At 37.1% G+C, this 18,131-nt stretch overlaps 1 protein-coding gene across 4 annotated transcripts in view; it reads left to right on the forward strand.

Annotated features, from left to right (window-relative positions):
* Positions 1-18,131, forward strand: part of LOC106669224 (fasciclin-3) — a 243,594-nt gene that overhangs the window by 219,680 nt on the left and 5,783 nt on the right. For 3 of the 4 annotated variants that reach the window (XM_014398547.2, XM_014398556.2, XM_014398573.2), the window contains exons 2-8: positions 9,333-9,415; positions 11,054-11,291; positions 11,363-11,494; positions 11,562-11,756; positions 11,815-12,011; positions 12,077-12,218; positions 12,301-12,414. In XM_014398547.2, coding sequence (XP_014254033.1) covers positions 9,333-9,415; positions 11,054-11,291; positions 11,363-11,494; positions 11,562-11,756; positions 11,815-12,011; positions 12,077-12,218; positions 12,301-12,414 — 1,101 coding nt within the window. Of the gene's footprint in view, positions 1-9,332; positions 9,416-11,053; positions 11,292-11,362; positions 11,495-11,561; positions 11,757-11,814; positions 12,012-12,076; positions 12,219-12,300; positions 12,415-15,052; positions 15,092-18,131 lie in introns of all 4 variants that reach the window. The other variant, XM_014398563.2, reaches the window with a different exon arrangement.

Here is an 18,131-nt window from a genome sequence, read left to right on the forward strand (position 1 = left end):
TTCCATTCTTGGATCCATAAATGTACCACATTTCCCTTTATGAAGATTGAGGTTGCCTTTCTTCCAATGATCTTCGCTAACTATGACCACTTGGAAGTTCAAAGTTGTTAGAAATGATAAATGATGGAGTGAGTGTGGTGTTCAATACTTTTTAAAAGGATAGTTCGTACTCACAGTAAGTTGTTTTGCAACGATCCGGATTTCGAGCCTTTTAGCTCATCATCAGGTTGAAGGATTTCTACAACCACGTCTCTCGACATGAATTGCAAAAGAGAACCCGCTGATACCCCCGCCAACGCGACGTTCCAATGAGAAGCTGGTTTTTTAATGACGCTCAATTTGAACGTTCGAAAAGCGGGAATTATAACACAAATAATAATATAATAGTAAATACTGTAAGAAATTAATTATAAATTAGTGTTTAAAGATATGAGATAAAAAATAGAATGATGCCTTAATATTATTAAATGATTATAAAAATAATAATTAAAATAATTAATTTAATTATTTGGCCGTTTAATATTATTTATGTACATATTTAAAATGGGAGGTAGATCAAAATCTGTTATATTATTAATGCATTTATCACCATGTTCAATTTTACATTTTTTAATTTCAAATTTTTTAATTTCAAATTTCTCAAACCAATCTAGTTCTCTCCCTTTGTTGAAACTAAGTAACACTGTTGTATTTAAATTAATTAAGGTTTTTAGTTGAGATAAAAAAGTCAGTGTCACGAGCGGGATTCGAACCCACGATCTTTGGGTAGATACGCCGCTGCTCTACCACTTGAGCTATCGTGACCTCGATCCACTCGGACACTAACTTTTCATCTCAACCCAACCTTTTGAATTTTCCCTCCTTTTTGCCATTTTTCAAATGTCTCAACTAAAAACCTTAATTAATTGAAATATATTAATTGGTCAAGCTGATCACTAAAACTAGTTAATGGTATTTAAATTTGAATTGAAATTATGTTTTGTTTCTTTTAATGGTCCTTAAATTCCGAAAATTTGCTCGATTTAGGCAAGTGTTCTTTTACTCTCGTTTTTATTTCTCTACCGCTTTGTCCTATATATTTAATATCACAATCATTACAATTGAGTTGGTAAACCCCACTTTTTCCAAAGAAACTTTAAAGACAAAGTAGACAACTTGGCAAAAAGTCAAAATCAGCTGATAATTGGAACGTCGCGTTGGCGGAGTATCAGCGGTTTCACTTTGGCAATTCATGTCGAGAGACGTGGTTGTAGAAGTCCTTCAACCTGATGATGAGCTAAAAGGCTCGAAATCCGGATCGTTGCAAAACAACTTACTGTGAGTAGAAACTATCCTTTTAAAAAGGATTGTTCAAAGTTGTGTTTTCTTTTAATTTTGCCGAGTACCTTTATAGTCACCTCATTCATTTTACTTTTATTTAGAATTGTATAATGGCTCCTTAGATCTGGGTATCTTCTGTCAAGTATGGCACTCTCGAAAGCCACCTGTTTTACAGAAATTGTACCAGAGGGAGTGTGAATCAAGTGCGGTTTGACTAGCTGTTGTGGTGCATGTGTACGTTACCCCTTTTATATTAAGAGACAGTACTCTTTGTAACCTTTTGCTTATCCTTGTTCATTGTTCATTGTTTTCGGCCGTCATGCTAACGCTGCATACATGACCCGGGTTCTATCCGTTGAGATATAAAACCAACCGTCATAATGCATAATCTCTTGCCAATGGTTACTAGTGCCTTGGCCTTATGTAGTATGCTGCTTATGTTTTTATTATTTTGAGACTTTATGGTTATAACTAGCTACTTTGATTCTTTACAGGAAGTTACGGCAAGTGGGCGCTTTTAGGTTAATCTTTCTTCATTTTGTAAAAGATATGAGAGATCTCTCTACAATATTTAGAGCGTTTTGCATCTGATTTAATAGATTTTCTCTGTATGATTTTTAACCCTAAGCTGTTAAGCTCTTTGATCATCTAGTACTACTAATCATAGACGTGTCGATAGCATCCCTTTTTTGTGTCCTTGAGTAGGTGCTATTGCTAGTCGGAAGGTTTATACATTTTCTTTGCTATGCTATTTCAATGGCTTTATAAAATGGCTGCCCATTAAGCACAAGCTCTGTTTTTTTATTATTCAATGATTTGTCTATATTATCTACAAATTTATTTAGAGCAGACTGTATATTTTCCCTTTTTGCTATATTTTACTTGATGATTAGCCTTAATTTCTCGACCTACAATTGTCACCATTGTCCTTTGGACAAATGAAGTTAGCTTGCGGGTCAGAGTCTGTCGTCCCAACGGCTACAGGCCATATGCTTTATTGTTGACATTGGTTAGGGGAAGAAGCCTGCAATACTCCATTCCCGGACAGACAATGGCGATTTTTCTTGTAATGAATCGGCCGGAAAGGTAATTAGAGTTTTCGGTTTTGTCCGGAAGTGGTACTCACTGAAGCGGAAACACCGGCTTTTCACCCGGCTAACGAGAGCAGGTGGTAGAATGTGTTTCACTCACTCGTTAACCCTTTGGCGGTTTCACACGGTTCAAATTAGTTTTTTACCGCGAGAAAGGGACCAGAAATCAAAGGACGAAAAGCGATGGACAATAAATGACATGAGAATAGGCGAAATAATTCAATTCGTTCTGCATATTGATTTTCCCAACGGTTGAACTTGGCCCAGCATTACGGTCGAGTATCTCCATCTTGCTAACCATGTAAGAAATGGTGAAAGTGAAATGTGACCTTGGTAAAAATATCGTTCAAAACCAGTTTACCGGCTCCCGGGCTGCTATATCCCATCCCGCGAGCGTTGCTATGGATTTAATTGAAGGGATGAGGTAAAAACCGATTTCTCAAAGAATTGATTTACTTCCTTTCAGCAAGGAATCGGCAGAAATTTAATAAACCTGAACAATCGAATTGGCTTTGCTTCGACTCCAGGTTAAATAACAGCCATTTCACTTTACAGAGACGACTTAGGAGGTGAAAAAATTTGAATAGTTGAGGTATAATTTAAAAAGATAAATTTATGTAAAACAAACTTAAAATTCATATTCAAAGATTTCCGCCGAACCGACCAAATTCGTTATCCAAATGACGAAGTCTGTTAGAACGGGTTTAATGGAGGTTCATTTGGCTTTCCCCTTGATGAAGTTTTGTTACATAGAATCCAGTTTTCATCCCTCATCACTATCTCTTAAGAATGAATAAATAACAAAGAGAAATGAGCTCTCTTAACTTTCTAGCGGTGGTCGGGTGTGGGGTTTTATGCTGGCCGTTCTGCTGACCTTTCACGTCTGTTGTCATCCGGAGATAAGCCCCTCGGGTTGATCTCCTAATGCCACATCTATAATTGTTTTTTCCCGAAATTTAAAGGAACCTCTTCGAAACAAAAAAAATTATAAATTAAATATATAGTTTTACGGAAATAATTTAATTTATAATAATAACTCGTGAACCGCTTGACCAGATAAATTCTTTCCAACTAATTAAGGTTTTGGTTGAGATAAAAAGTCAGTGTCACAAGCGGGATTCGAACGCACGACCTTCGGCTAAATACGCCGCTGCTCTACCACTTGAGCCATCGTGACTTCAATCCACTCGGACACTAACCTCCCATATCAACCCCACCTTTTGAATTTTGAAAAATGGCAAAAAGGAGGGAAAATTCGAAAGGTTGTAGGTTGAGATAGAGAGTTGGTGTCCGAGTGGATCGAATTCAATTGGTAGAACAGCGGCGTATTTAGCCGAAGGTCGTGGGTTCAAATCCCGCTCGTGGCACTGACTTTTTTATCTCAACCAAAACCTCATTTAATTGAATATAATAATAACGTAGCACTTCACCATATCCCAAAGATCTTTCACTAAACATGACAGACATGATCTTTCACATAGATGACAGACTGTCACATATTGCTCTAAAGATGTGAATAATTTTTTATTCAAATTGAATCAGGCATGTAGAGAAAGGTTGATCGATGTGACTCACCTAATTTTAAGGATGTCATTACTTGGATTTGTATAGAGAACGAGTAAAAATATCACTCGATATGGTGCTTGAGCTCGCCAGCGTATCTTTAGGTCATCTGACTTTTAGTAACACCCGTTGTTCGAAGATCAGGGGACTGACCACTTCTCCCCCTGAATACAACCATGTGGAGAAGGGTATCTGAGAATGAACAGTTTTTAATCCGGGATGTTAGTCGGAATTATCCCTCGAGCTGGGGTGGTCGGAACGGCGTTCGACTTGTTCGGCGCTTGAACGAACATTCTCATTGATCAATCAACAACGATCATCTCTTTCATCCACCCAGAATAACCGTACTTCAATACTTTGGGGATGGACACCCGTTACCCATAGGGAAGAGACTGACCCCCCCCCCCTGAATTCACCCATGTGGAGAAGGGTATCTGAGAATGAACAGCTTTAATCCGAGGTGTGTACCGGGCGCGGTCATTCGTCCCTCGTGATTACTGGCCGGGATGGCGGTCGACTCGTTCGGCGCTTCGCATCTGATCTCTTCTACCTACCCAGGTGAGCCATAGCTTACTTCATGGAACTACGGTGACAATGGGTCCTACAGTGTGGCCGAGCTTCCTTTTCTCAATCCAGGTGACACGGCATATTTCCATAAGAGCTTTCCTAACCTTGGATGCATGAGGGGGGTTCCAGGCCCAAAATAATAGTGTAGCTTTTAGAGCGTAGCGAACTCTCAAAAGCACAAGCTGTATTAGTGTAGGCGGACGTCGTGTGATCAATCTGCAGCCCAGGTGGGTTAGGGTATCAGATCCTGCCTGCAAAGACGAGGGAGGAGGGTGCACATCCAACTGAACTACGGGGTATCATAACGTTCCAAGTTCCAAGCCCAGTAGCCTGTTACATGGGCAAGGTTTCGTAGTGGCTTAGAGATAAGACTCCTGGCGGGTACTTAGAGTAGAGCCAACAGTTGCAGCTGCTATCGAATCTCTTTGTTCCCTGGCACCCAAGATTGTCAGGTTATTATGATTTCCCCGGTTTTGTAGATTTTGGAAAAAATATTAAGTATTACATTAATATTATTGCCATAAAAACCATTGAACTTGTTCCGTCCTGTTGCCATATCTTTCTAGGGGTAGTTCGGAAAACGAGCACTACTTGACATTAAACCCTTCAATTTTAGATGACAAGACTATTATTGGGAACCAGCTTTTTCAGCCTATCTGACATCAATCGGTACGGCCGATTTCTAACCCTCCTTATCATGTCCCCTACATATTTAACACTATAGGATATATGTCAGGAGGATTCATTGCGATAATCCCACATCCTCCAAGTAATAGGTGACAACTCGACCTATATGCACCCATGCATTAACTCGAGTCATCCCCAATAAATGGAGCACATGGGACCATTGCTTCAAGAATAAATTACTGAATGTACTGTGTAGTCAGAGACCATTCGGTTCGTTCATTCCACCGGATACCATAGACGTCTTTGAAAAGGATGTAACTAACGTATGGCACAAGAAGCAAAACGTTCTCCATGTCTTCTCCATTCACGGTCCCGGTCTGATTGCCACAGTACGCATCTGTGAAGAGAACAGCCCCACCACTGTTCAAGTGTCCGTGGATTTGCGAATAGTCGCCTTTCTATGAGATACCTCTCTAGCAATAGAAAACCTGATACGGAACGTCTAAACTAAGCTATTCTAAGCCTTCTGAGGACTGTTTTAATACCCATACTTGAGTCGACCATCAAGGAATCTGTTAAACGTCGGTTCCGTGGTATAAAACGACCAACTATAGCCGTCGTACATCGCAGTAGACTACTACCTTCTAGTAGATCGATCCTGTGGCCCTAAATCGCTGTAGGCCTTCGTGGATGTAAAAGCTCTGCACACCCAAGACTCCCTAAGTCCGTCTTTGGCCAAAACATCTGCCCGGGTGATTTGTACTCGCTGTTTTTACCTAGTTATTATGGAAAATAAATAAATACACCGGTTTTTGTCTTTGATTGTAAATTCTGTTTGTATATCGATTCGAAATTTTCGTTCTTTGTAAAATACCTATCCACTGGATCGGAAAATTCCGTCGCATATGGGAACGACTGAAGAAAGGAAATTAATTAAACTACCAACTTCGTTTATATGAGCATATAAGCGAAAGTACACAAAAGGTAATTGAAAACGTGGGCGTGTGTGTTCATATATGACAAATTTCATTCAAATAGGTACAGTGGATAGTTCATTAGAGATGTAAATGAATTTGAACACGCTATTAAATTTGTCTTTCGGTTTCGCGATTCGAATATTCTCATCCAGGATGAAAAATAATAGCCAGCCTTCTTATGATTATTTAACCCTACCGGCACTTCAAAAAAAAATAATCAAAATGCACTTCAGAAGTAATAGAAACAATTGAAAAAATACCGCCCTCGTAAACTAGAAACCCGGTATATTATGAACTAAACCCACCGCCTGCTTTCTTATTACAATTCTGCCATTCAAAGAAATGGCGTAATTTATTTGAATATTTTTTATCATAAATTATAATCAGTCTTGACTGTAAATTAAAACTTTTTATTAAAGAAAAGCGAACTTTTCAAGTTTCAAGGACTGTTTAAATAAAATTTTATTAATAATCTACATGGGATTGTATTGATTGAATAAAACTGTATGAGACTTGAACTTAATGAGCTTAACTGATAAGTCTTATTTAATTGTAATTTAATGATTGCTTCCATAATAAGAATCCACCTTCACGCTCCTCCTTGATTCGATACTTGATTGACCCCGTTATGGCCCATGCATAACTGTAACAAGCGATGATAGACGAACCGAAGTTCGATCATTACTGACACAATGCTGCTTTGGCAAGAAAAAACCCAACCTGATTTTAAAAAAATTAATCAAAATTTTTTTCATAGAAATATAATTTTTTAGATGCATAGGATTTGGATTTTGGATTTATATATGCTCAAATCCACACATATATACAATCATGTGCCGAGTTAGGCCTATTTGCTTCTCGTAGTCCACCGGCTATTCTAGCTTTTGCTATTTGCAGTAAATTACCGGTAAGCTCGAGAATCACCCACCCAGAGTGTTGGCAGTCCGGGGACAGACCTCAGTCTTATCCGTCCAGCCACCGAGGCTATCGACAGCTAGGACAATTCAGCACCCAACGCATGCAGTTCCAAACCCACTCATACCCACGTTCATTCTTAAATATATTCACTCTTATTTACATATCATTCATTCAATTAGGGGTACTCGGTATTCCGCCATCGACCTTCCCACATCACACGTTCACGCTAATAAATACATTCACCCTCAACAGTAGTATACACAATAATTATTCCTATAGTTTCCTCCAAGAATGGGAACAGGGGACCCAAATACTCGCTGCTGTTGCTCAAGCACAATTCTCAAATCGGGTGGCATTCCTGCGCGCTCTCTGTATGGAGCCAAGGAACTAAGGGTAGTGGAGTAGTCAATACAGTCTGGGAATGCCTAACCTATCACCAACTCCAGGGAATATGCAACCACGTAACTTTGATGTGGGTATCGGAACCCGATTGAAGGCATTGAAGGGAAGGGAATCGTACCTAACCTAACCTAACCCGTCCTAACCCTAACCTTAAGTGCTACCCATCAGCACCTTCCTAAAACGGAAAATCACAACAAAAATTGTGTATCCAGACCAACAAGCATATCCTAAAAGTGCTCCTTTATAGAATCTTCTCTTTTCTTCTGAGCTCTCATCTTCTGACGCCCTACGTAAAATTTACCATTATCCTGTTACAACCATTATGTTTAGGGGCCTAATTGACCAAATTAGTTCTTTCAATTAATTGTTCTTTTTATGTAAGGTTTTGGTTGAAATGAAAAAGTTAGCGATTACGAGCGGGATTCGAACTCACGACTTTCGGCTGTTAGAACGTTTCTGTATCCAGTTACGGTCGAGACATGGACAGCAGAAATGGTTAACAATTTTCAATTTTTCATTTTACCTCAGTTTAACATGCGTAGCAGCAAATCACTCTAAATTAGATAGAATAACTTCATAAGCTAACCTAACCCTAACTCTAACCAACCATGCGCACCTCCCTCCATAACTTGAAACCGGTAGCGCGAAAATGGTCACGTAAAAAATGTATATCCAAAATTTGTTCCTTTGAGTATCTTTATCTACTGAATCCTTAGACGAATATTTGGTCAACAACCCCAGTTGAAAAGATTAAACAATATTAACAAATAAGTAGATACACCTCTAGTTTAACGTGAGTAGCTGCCAATTGATCTAACAAAACAACATAACCTAACTCACCCGCTCCTTAAACCTTACCCAAACACTGCCTAGCCTTGCCCTAACCTAATCTAACTTAGTCCAACTACTAAAAAACCAAATCTAGGCCGTCCCAAACCTGAACCCTGTCACTACTAACTATCCTACTAACGAAGCAAATATACTTTACCTTAACCCTAAGCTAAGTCCAATCCATGCGCAATCTCCGGTAACGCGAAATCGGTCATGCCAAAAATGTGTATCAGCCAAAAACATATCTATGTTAAAATGTTTCTAGAGTAATTAGGGATAAGTTAGTGCTTAGATAACATAGAACAAGGTTTGTCATTTTCCTATTAATAAAATTAATATGGCCAACTGTAACTGAAAACTTCGTTGTCGTTATCAAAGACCTTTATTGTTGCATATTAATAAGGATAATTAAATATTAATTTTAATCATCGCCCACTAATGAAGAAGTGATCGTTATCTTGAAATGTGGTCTGGAAGTTGGGTCGCTTAGTGTCTGTTGAGCTCAAGTACACAGACGTGTAATACACTAATGTTCTGCTCTGTAAACTTGCGTGTGGTAAAGAGCATTTCCGCTATTTCTCCATGCTTGGATTATGCTGGATTATTGGATTAATGTTCCACCAAATTTAACTCTTCTTCCAACAGATTGAGAAAAATACCTAGTGGTAATTGTTATTTAAAAGGTAAAATTACAGAGTACTTGATTGAATTTGTAGTCTTTCAGCCAACGGAAGTTAATATCCGTCCAATTGGCCGTAAAACGATTCTAGAAAGGGACGTTTTAAAAATTTTTTAAACTCTGGTAGGGAAAAAGCCTGTTTTCGGTCTGGAAGCGTCCCCAAATTATTCCATTAAGGCAACGTCGGGGTCTCGGCTATGAATTTGATATGAAAATGAAAATTTTATGGTCTCGGTTGAGCGCTTCCGCTTTTTTCAGCTGCTCCCCGTTTTTCCTTTCATGTAAGATAATACTGTCGTAATAATGTTCTTTTATCTCCTTCCTGGAATTTTAATAAGGGTTCTTAATTTTTTTCAGATGTGCAAGCGTTTAAGGTAAGCGTTGTGACTGGCAAGGAAATGGTGGTCCAGGCAGGTCAAGAATTGGTGATTTTATGCCAGGTATGCTTTTTTTTCAATATTATTTTCATTAATCCGAACATGTATTTAGTCGTAATAATAGGCCGTATTAACTAATTTAGTTAATTATACTTTTTATCTAAGGTCTTGGTTGAAATGAAAAAGAAAAAAAAGAGAGTTCCCGATGCACACAGTGCAAAAAAAATTATTCCCATCAATAAATATTTACTTTCCTGTAATACATAAGAATGAGTGTATTTATTAATGATACGATCAAGGAACGAATGTATTTATTAGCGTGAATGGAGCCATCCCCAATTACCCCGAAGAATATAGGATACTCTGGGGTAGTGAGAATGAATGTTTGAATGTAATTTATTAGCTTTCAATTAATTAAGGTTTTTAGTTGAGATAAAAAAGTCAGTATCGTCATCACAACCCCACCTTTTGAATTTTCCCTCCTTTTTGCCAATTTTCAAGAGATGGGAAGTTAGTGTCCGAGTGGATCGAAGTCACGATAGCTCAAGTGGAAGAGCAGGGCGTATCTAGCCGAAGGTCGTGGGTTCGAACCCCGCTCATGGCACTGACTTTTTTATCTCAACTAAAAACCTTAATTAATTTAAATATATTAACTGGTCAAGTGGACCACGAAAACCAGTGAATTTAATAAGTTAAAATGAAGTATATCTTCACTAAAGCTCTCCGTGGCCATTTCATTTGTCGCCGAGAATCAAATAGGTTACACGACATTTGAAAAATGGCAAAAAGGAGGGAAAATTCAAAAGGTGGGGTTGAGATGGGAAGTTAGTTTCCAAGTGGACCAAAGTAACGATAGCTCAGGTGGTAGAGTAGCGGCGTATCTAGCCGAAGATCATGGGTTCGAATCCCGCTCGTGCCATTGACTTTTTTATCTCAACTAAAAACCTTAATTAATTGAAAAGAATTTACTTTGTCAAGCGGACCATGAAAACTAGTGAATGTAATTTATTAGCGTGAATGGCATTGTTTATCCCTAATTCTCTCAAGGAATAGATAGATATAGAATACTCTGTGGGTTAGTGCAAATGAATGTGCGAATGTAATTTATTAGCGTGAATGGAAGGGGTTCATCCTCAATTACCCCGAGGAATATAGAATCCTCTGGGGAAGTCTAATGAAAGTGTGAATGTAATTTATTGGTGTGAATGGCAAGATTTATCTCCAATTACCCCGAGGAATATTGAATTCTCTGGGGTAGTGTGAATAAAATTTATTATGGTGAATAGAGGGGGCTTATTCTCTATTACCCCAAGGAATATCGAGTACTCTGGGGTAGTGTGAACGAATGTTGGAATGTAATTTATTAGCGTGAATGGCAGGGTTTTTCCCTAATTATCTCGAGGAATATAGAATACTCTGTGCGTTAGTGCAAATGAATGTGCAAATGTAATTTATTTGCGTGAATGGAAGGGTTTATCCCCAATTACCCTGAGGAATATTTAATACTCTGTAAAACAATTTATGTATGAGTGAATGTGGATTAATAAAATAAGAAAGTATGTGGATAAGGGGAGATTTAGAAGAGTAGAAGATGAAAAAGTATAGCAATAAAGGGTTTTTATGAGAGAGTAATCTGCTTTTACCAATATAACCAGATTAAATCAATTTTTTGCACTGGCTCAAATGGGTAATATTTTACAGGCTGGCGTCAGCTTGGGCAATTGTCAGTTTGAAGTGCCTGGCGATGGTTCCTTGACCTTGAACATGAACCAGAAGCCATACAAGAACATCGTCTACTATGGAGAAGGATATAACAAAGGACAGTGCGGTCTCAATCTGAGGCATGTACAAGATTACCACAACGGACTGTTCAAATGCAGCCTGACCGAGGAAGGGAATGTCCCTAATTTTAGTGAGGACATCAACGTTGTCGTGGCTCGTAAGCAGCTCATACTTTTTAGGCAATTGTGCTACTATTGACATATTTAATGCTTGTATTTGTTTTTATAGAGAAACCTTTAGTGCCAAGTTTAAGCATTAAAGGAAACAGGGAGAAAGATTCCTTTTCAGAAAATGAAGAGATGTATGCAACCTGTAAAGTTGAAAATGGAAGACCAGCAGCTAATATCTCCTGGTACATAGGTAAGTGATTGTTGTACTTGTAGGTAATTATATATCAATTTAAATTTTTAATTCCACTTTTTTTTAGGGGATGAAAAAATTACAACCGGCTTATCCCAGTTGAATACAGTCGATGTTAACAACAAACATCTTTACACAGTAACTCAGAACATGACACGAACGGTACTTGCAAGTGACAATGGAAAGGCGTTAAAGTGCGTAGCCGGCCACCCACTTCTACAGAACGGACCGAACACCACTATGCAACAAATCAGAGTCAGATGTAAGTAGATGTGTTTATAAAAGACCAGTCGTAAGAAAGGCTAATTGGAAAATTCCAGTCGGACCTAAACCGAGGACTGAACCCATCGAGCATTTCGGCCTCGTCGAAGGTGAAGAGGGAAAAATTTCAGCAGTTATCATGGCCAACCCGAAACCTACATTTTATTGGATTATTGATGACGAGAAGATTCACGAGGGTGACATGGACTCGACTCAGAGGTTCCATCTTACACCAGCGACTGAAAAAGTCGATAAGGTAAATTCTAAAAAATCTATTCTATCAAAATTTTTTCTGAATGCCTCTAAATGTTCAAATTACAGGGTATGGGCTATTGGGAATCTGTAATGGTTGTTACAAATCTCGAGAAGGAGGATGTCATGAGAAGTTACAAGGTGGTTGCGCTCAACAAATACGGTGAACAGACTTACACTGTTAAAATATCAACAAATCCTGAACCAAAAAGTAAGTTGTTATACATCTGTACATGTTTTGGTTAAAGAATGAAAAAAATTAACAATGCGATTTTTTGTTTTTTTTGTTTTAGTGCTGGAACTTGGAGTCGCAACAATATTTGGTATCGTAATTGCAATCCTTGTGATTCTGACACTTACAGCTATTCTCGTGTTTGCTCGCGCCAAAGGCAGGTGGTGTTTTGCAGGTAAGGCAGTTTATCTCTAAATTATTTCCTTCTGACTTTGCCTCTTAATACAAATTAAGTATTGTAAATATAAATGTGTAAAAACCCGCTTGAGAAATTTTAAAATTAACCAATCAACAATGAATTGAGTACCAGATGAGCCATCGTGCCAAGAACAAAAGGAAGACGTTTTTCTAAACGTAAATGCTTTTGATTATTTTCAATTTTATTTGTCTGCTTGCATGCTAATGGTGTATGTGGTTCAAAAATATGGTCGGTGTAAGATGGTTGAACAATATTTTAGACAATAGCTTCTTACTATTTTTACATATTGTAGAAGTTTAATTGTATTATTTTAATATTTTTAAAAAAGTGTTATGTCAAAAATATATTACAAGTGTCTTCTTTGGAGATGTAAATTATAATCATAAACTGCAATCAATTTTCCTTTTCTAAATCTCAAGAAAAGAACAAAACAATCACAAATGTTCTCTTGTCTCTTTTTTCTTATTCATTTCTCTTTCGCATATTCTCCATGGAGAAGGGAACAAAACGAGTGCCACAACTCAGATGGACTGAAGGCAAGTTTAGCGCATGGTCTTAGCGGATCGCTTCTTGTTAGATAAAGCATGTGGTGGACGTTTTGTTTGCATCCCCGTCCCCCTTATTTCCCTCCCATCTGTAGGTTATTATTCAAATTGACACTTACAACAGACAATTTTCTAAATATTCTTAAGTGTCAGTTTGAAGCAATACACAAATTAGAAAAAAATAATTTATACCTGTTAAACAGGGTGGGCCCAAACGAAACAAAGGTACTTTGAGGATTTATGGGAAATTTCATGCTGAACAAAAATGTCCCTATAAACAAAGGTCCTCAAATGAAGTCTTCTTTTTGAAAAACGCCAAAACCTCTAAAAACAGCGGGGGTTTTTTTCTTGTCTTGCGTCACAAAAATGATCCATTTTTCAATCAAATCATCACAAATCATGCGATGAGAAATCAATTCTGTACAATAACAGGAAATGTATTGATCAGTGGTTGGACAAGGATGAAGTGCCTTCCCAAAACAAAATTTGCACCCAGAAAAGGTTACGGTGACTGTTTGGTCATGTACTGTTGGGTTGTTCACTATAATTTCCTGAATTATAGTGAAACCATTAAAGCTGAGAAATACTGCCAAGAAATTGACTAAATGCATGGGAAACTGTAACATCTTTTTCCAGCATTGGTAAACTGTTAGGGGCAGATTCTTCTTCAGGATAACACCATGTCAACCCTGCAGAAATTTAAGGAACACTCTGCATCAAGGTATGGTCTTGAAGAAGAAAGCAAATTCAGTTGTTTCTATCAAGCATTCGACCTATTTTAAGGTCATCATCAGGGGACCGCGGTAGCCGAGTGGTTAGCATGAGAGACTCTCACGCCGCGGTCGTGGGTTCGATTCCCACCGTTGCCCCTGGCCCTTTTTTCCCAATAACCCCCCAAATTTGAACACACATATACGAATTTGTCACATGGCTAATATGCATAGTTCATAACGCCAAAAAAAAAAAAAAAAAAAAAAAAAAAGGTCATCATCAGGCAAAACAATCACAAATATGTCTACATTATGTAGCATGTAGCATTAAATATATAGTACATGTTGTTGTCAATGTTGGGACTGAGTCGTTCTTCAAGGAAATTTGAAATTAAAATCTTAAATATGTCAATCTGTTGACATATTTATGATTGATTTGCCCTGATGATCACCTTAAAAGTTTGGCAATAGCAATTAAATTTGCTTTCTTTTTTAGGACCATACCATGATCCAGAGTGTTTGTAAAATTAATAAACATTAAGTAATAATAATTAGTCTAAACCAACACCATGGTCTCATTTTACAGAATAATTTTCCTATAACATTTGAATTGTTAATGCTGAAAATCTTTCTTATTTTTTTTTTTTTTTAAGTGGTTATTATATTAAACAAATTATATCTCGGCAAAGATTTCAGATAAAAATATATGGTTGGTCTCATCCTACTCAAAATTTAATGCTCGAAGAGTTTTTTCTAAACGTATTTTGAGATATGATGCTATTTGGGAATAATTCTTATTAAAAAAATAAATAAATAAAATTAAAAAAAAAAGTACCTTTGTTTTCTTTGGGCCCACCCTGCATATAGAAAATAATAGTGTCACAATCATTTTGTTAATATAACATATTTCAAATAGTGGTCAAAGAATCAATGTGTGAATGGAACTTAATTAACTTAAACGCTGTTTTCAATTAGAGAATAATTTAATATAACAATTATTTAGTAATTTTAGTATTAATTTAGATTTTTAATTGATGAAGGACATTAATCAAAATGGGAGACAGTTCAAAAGTTGCTGTTTTGTAACTTTTGAAAGTTACTCCCTCTTGTATTATCTCCTCTTCTAAACAGCACGACTCCCTTCTTGTTGACTTTAATGAAGTTCTAACTGTTTTGAAAAGAACAAGTGTCATTCAAAAATCTTCCTTTTTTCGTTTAATATAGGTTTTGAGACGACTTGAGTTATCCATACGCGGCACACACAGTTAGAAACAGGCTGTAGATAGATGTAGTTAGTTTTGAAAATAATTTTATAAAACCTGTTATTACCGATATGACTAACTGTAATGTTTCTTCTAGCGTACAATAGGTGCAATACGAAGTACACACTTGCAGAAGGTACCGTCATTTTAAAATTTTCTGTGTTATCAGAATGGGATTTTTTTGCACTTTTTTATTTTTGATAGTTTTGACATTTTTACATAATCATGGGCTGTTTAAGTTTTTTTTGCACATAGAAACGTTGGCATTTTTTCTTAAGTGTATTATGATTCAATATGTGCAAGGCTTTGATCAGTGTTTTTTCTTTTTTTTTACTATTTTTATGCTTTTCATAAATTATTATTTATAATGTTATTATTATTTGTATGCACAATAAATTAAAATGATTTATTTTATTTTATTATTATTACGGTTCAAAATTTTCAGCATTATTTTTTCTGCCTGTGGCTTTTAGATTTTAATTTACACTTTAGGTTTTAAGCAGTGCACTTTACAATCATAACTTTATTATTTGATCATTATAAAAAATATAGGTGATTTATTTTGCAGTATTATTGCATTTTTATATGAATTTGGTAAGGTGCTTTTCAGACTGCAGATGGAGCCAGACAATTTCAGTGCAAACCATTCTGCAACGGAGTTTGAACTGAAAAAATTCTGTGCGGGCTGAGCGAGATGAATCAAACATGTTTGTTTTGAAATTATCTTGTTATTTTGTGTACTGGTACAAAAGGCGATAGTAAAGTGCAGAGGTGCTTGGGTGAGGGCAAGGGGGAGGTCGATAAATTAGGCAGAGAAATTTCAACAAGGACACCTATTGGCCCTGGACCCTTTAGCAGCATACTGAATTGCCATAAACTTAATAAAATAAAGTATAAGTCTTCGGTTCAATGAGATTATATTCCAGGATATACAGCTGCACAAAGTTCATTAAAAGACCATTGCAGAAACTAACAACAAAACTAATAAGAACAGCTCTAAAGGCACTTTATCGGTAGTTAACTCCAGAGCAGTTTGCAACTGGGGGGCCGCAGTAGCCGAGTGGTTAAAGGTGTCAGACTCTCAGCTAGTAGATCCCGCGGTCATAGGTTCAATCCCCACCGTCTCCTCTGGACTTTTTTCTGATGCCTAAGGAGACCGGTGGCCGCGATTGAAAGAAATTGACATGGCGTTCATCAATGGAAGGGGTGGGATCAGATCTCAGTAACCCTGAATTTGGTCCCAATTCACTTCAAACATGAGTTTCTTCGATGGAAGAACATCAGCACACAGGGGGATCAAATTCACACTCGTGTTGCGAGCCCCCCAAAAATGGAGCCAGGGATAAAGTACAATAAGCTGAACAGCTGCAGTGCTCGGGGGAAACTCTTCCAGTTCCTGGTATCCGTTGTTAAAAAAAAAACACCCTGTCAGACAAGGCTGATAACAGCCAAATTACGCTTGTTTGGGCTCCAGGACAATGAGGAGGTCAATTAATTAGACAGGGAAAGTTTGTTGAGGAGGCCTAATGGCCCTGAACTCTTTTTTCGCCATACCAATTTGCCATTTAGGGCATCCCTTCAGACACAGGGTTAAGGATATGTCGCAGGTTCATGGGAGTTTATTCTAGGAATGAAGAAAGTTCATTAAATGACTATTCCAGAATCAGCATTTTTTGACATGTAAGGACTAGAATCATAGTAGGACTGCTGACTGGACGCTTCAGATTCTGGAGGTGCATGCACTCAGTGCATTACAAATCTGTGCAGATATTGCCAAGGAAGTTCTGCTTGTTTGTGCTTTTCTGAGTCTGTACATATGCCTATAGAGTATGCAGTGCCACAGTAGCTGGACTACTAACTTTCTAGTCCTAATACGTCCAAGGTTTATATAGTTTTGCCATTTATGAGAGATCCTTTAATGAACTTTTGTCTCTGTCCTGTGCCTACATTCTTATTCAAAGGGCTTATTTTTAATCAGTTTTCTTTACAGGGTTTTTTACAGTTTTTGTTGCCACAAAAAATGTTCCTTGGCCGGTCCTAATCCTGCAATGTAATGTATATTAATTGAAATAGATCTTAATGTTTAAAGGATCTCATAATTTTTTCCATTGTTTGCCTCCAACTCCACCTCAGCCAAACTTAGGTAAACGTCAGATTGGTATTATATCTTCAGCATTACCAGGCAATTAATTGTTTTGGCAGAAAGTTTGCCAACATTTATTTTGCAGTCGGTTCTTTGTTTTTTTGTTAAATGATGAAATTCACCTGACCATTCTTGCTGGGGATTTTCTATATGTATGTCTTTGGCATTTCACACTGTGAAGTTTCAATTAGAAGTAAAATATTTAGTTCTGATACAGCCATCATGAAAGTTAGGAAATAAAATAACAAACTGAGCATCCGATTACAATTTTGTCTGGTCTTCGGCTTGATTCAGCCTGCAACGTGGAATGCACTTAAGAAATGACACTATAAACAAAAATATATATCAACAAAATATAATAAGTTTTGAATTACCTAGGTACTAAACAAAAGCACAATAAACACAGTAATTTACCTGAGAAAATAATTCTATACTAGTCTAAAAGAAAATTTTTAATACCAACCAGAAAAATACTTTTTAAGCTGTTGTTCTAAGGTGGATTTTTAACCTTTTGATGGAGGAAGAATGTTTCAATTTGCTTCTTTTTCATTGCCATATAAATAAAGAAAATAATTTATTTATAAACTTACGTTTTAGCGAATCTACAGTTTTCTTTCTGATGGTAAATCTTGAATTTCTATTACCTTTAACTTCTTTGTAGATAGACAGGATTTGGACGCTATTGTTTATAGAATTTTCCTTTTTGATATTTCCTTTTTTTCACCTTCCTTTTTCCAACTTGAAGAAAGTTTCCGCTAGGCCCAAAACACGCCAGGTTAATTCAGTCCTACGACTGCCAATGACACTACAATCAAAAATGTTTTAGTCATTTGTGAACTTAGTGAAGTCTCATTTTTCGTGTACAGGTTATGTCTTGAGATGAAAAAATGGAATATTGTGTTCATGTTTTATTCCAGTGGCTAATACTGCACTCTAAATTGAAATTGTCAGTAGCCATTTTGAGTACACATGTACAGTAGAGGTGTCAGTAGCCAGAATGGTATAGGCGTTGACATGGCACTCATCACTGTAA

This window comes from Cimex lectularius, unplaced genomic scaffold (assembly GCF_000648675.2).
Source record: "Cimex lectularius strain Harlan isolate CLEC.00 unplaced genomic scaffold, Clec_2.1 scaffold164, whole genome shotgun sequence".
Classification (NCBI taxonomy): Eukaryota; Metazoa; Arthropoda; class Insecta; order Hemiptera; family Cimicidae; genus Cimex; species Cimex lectularius.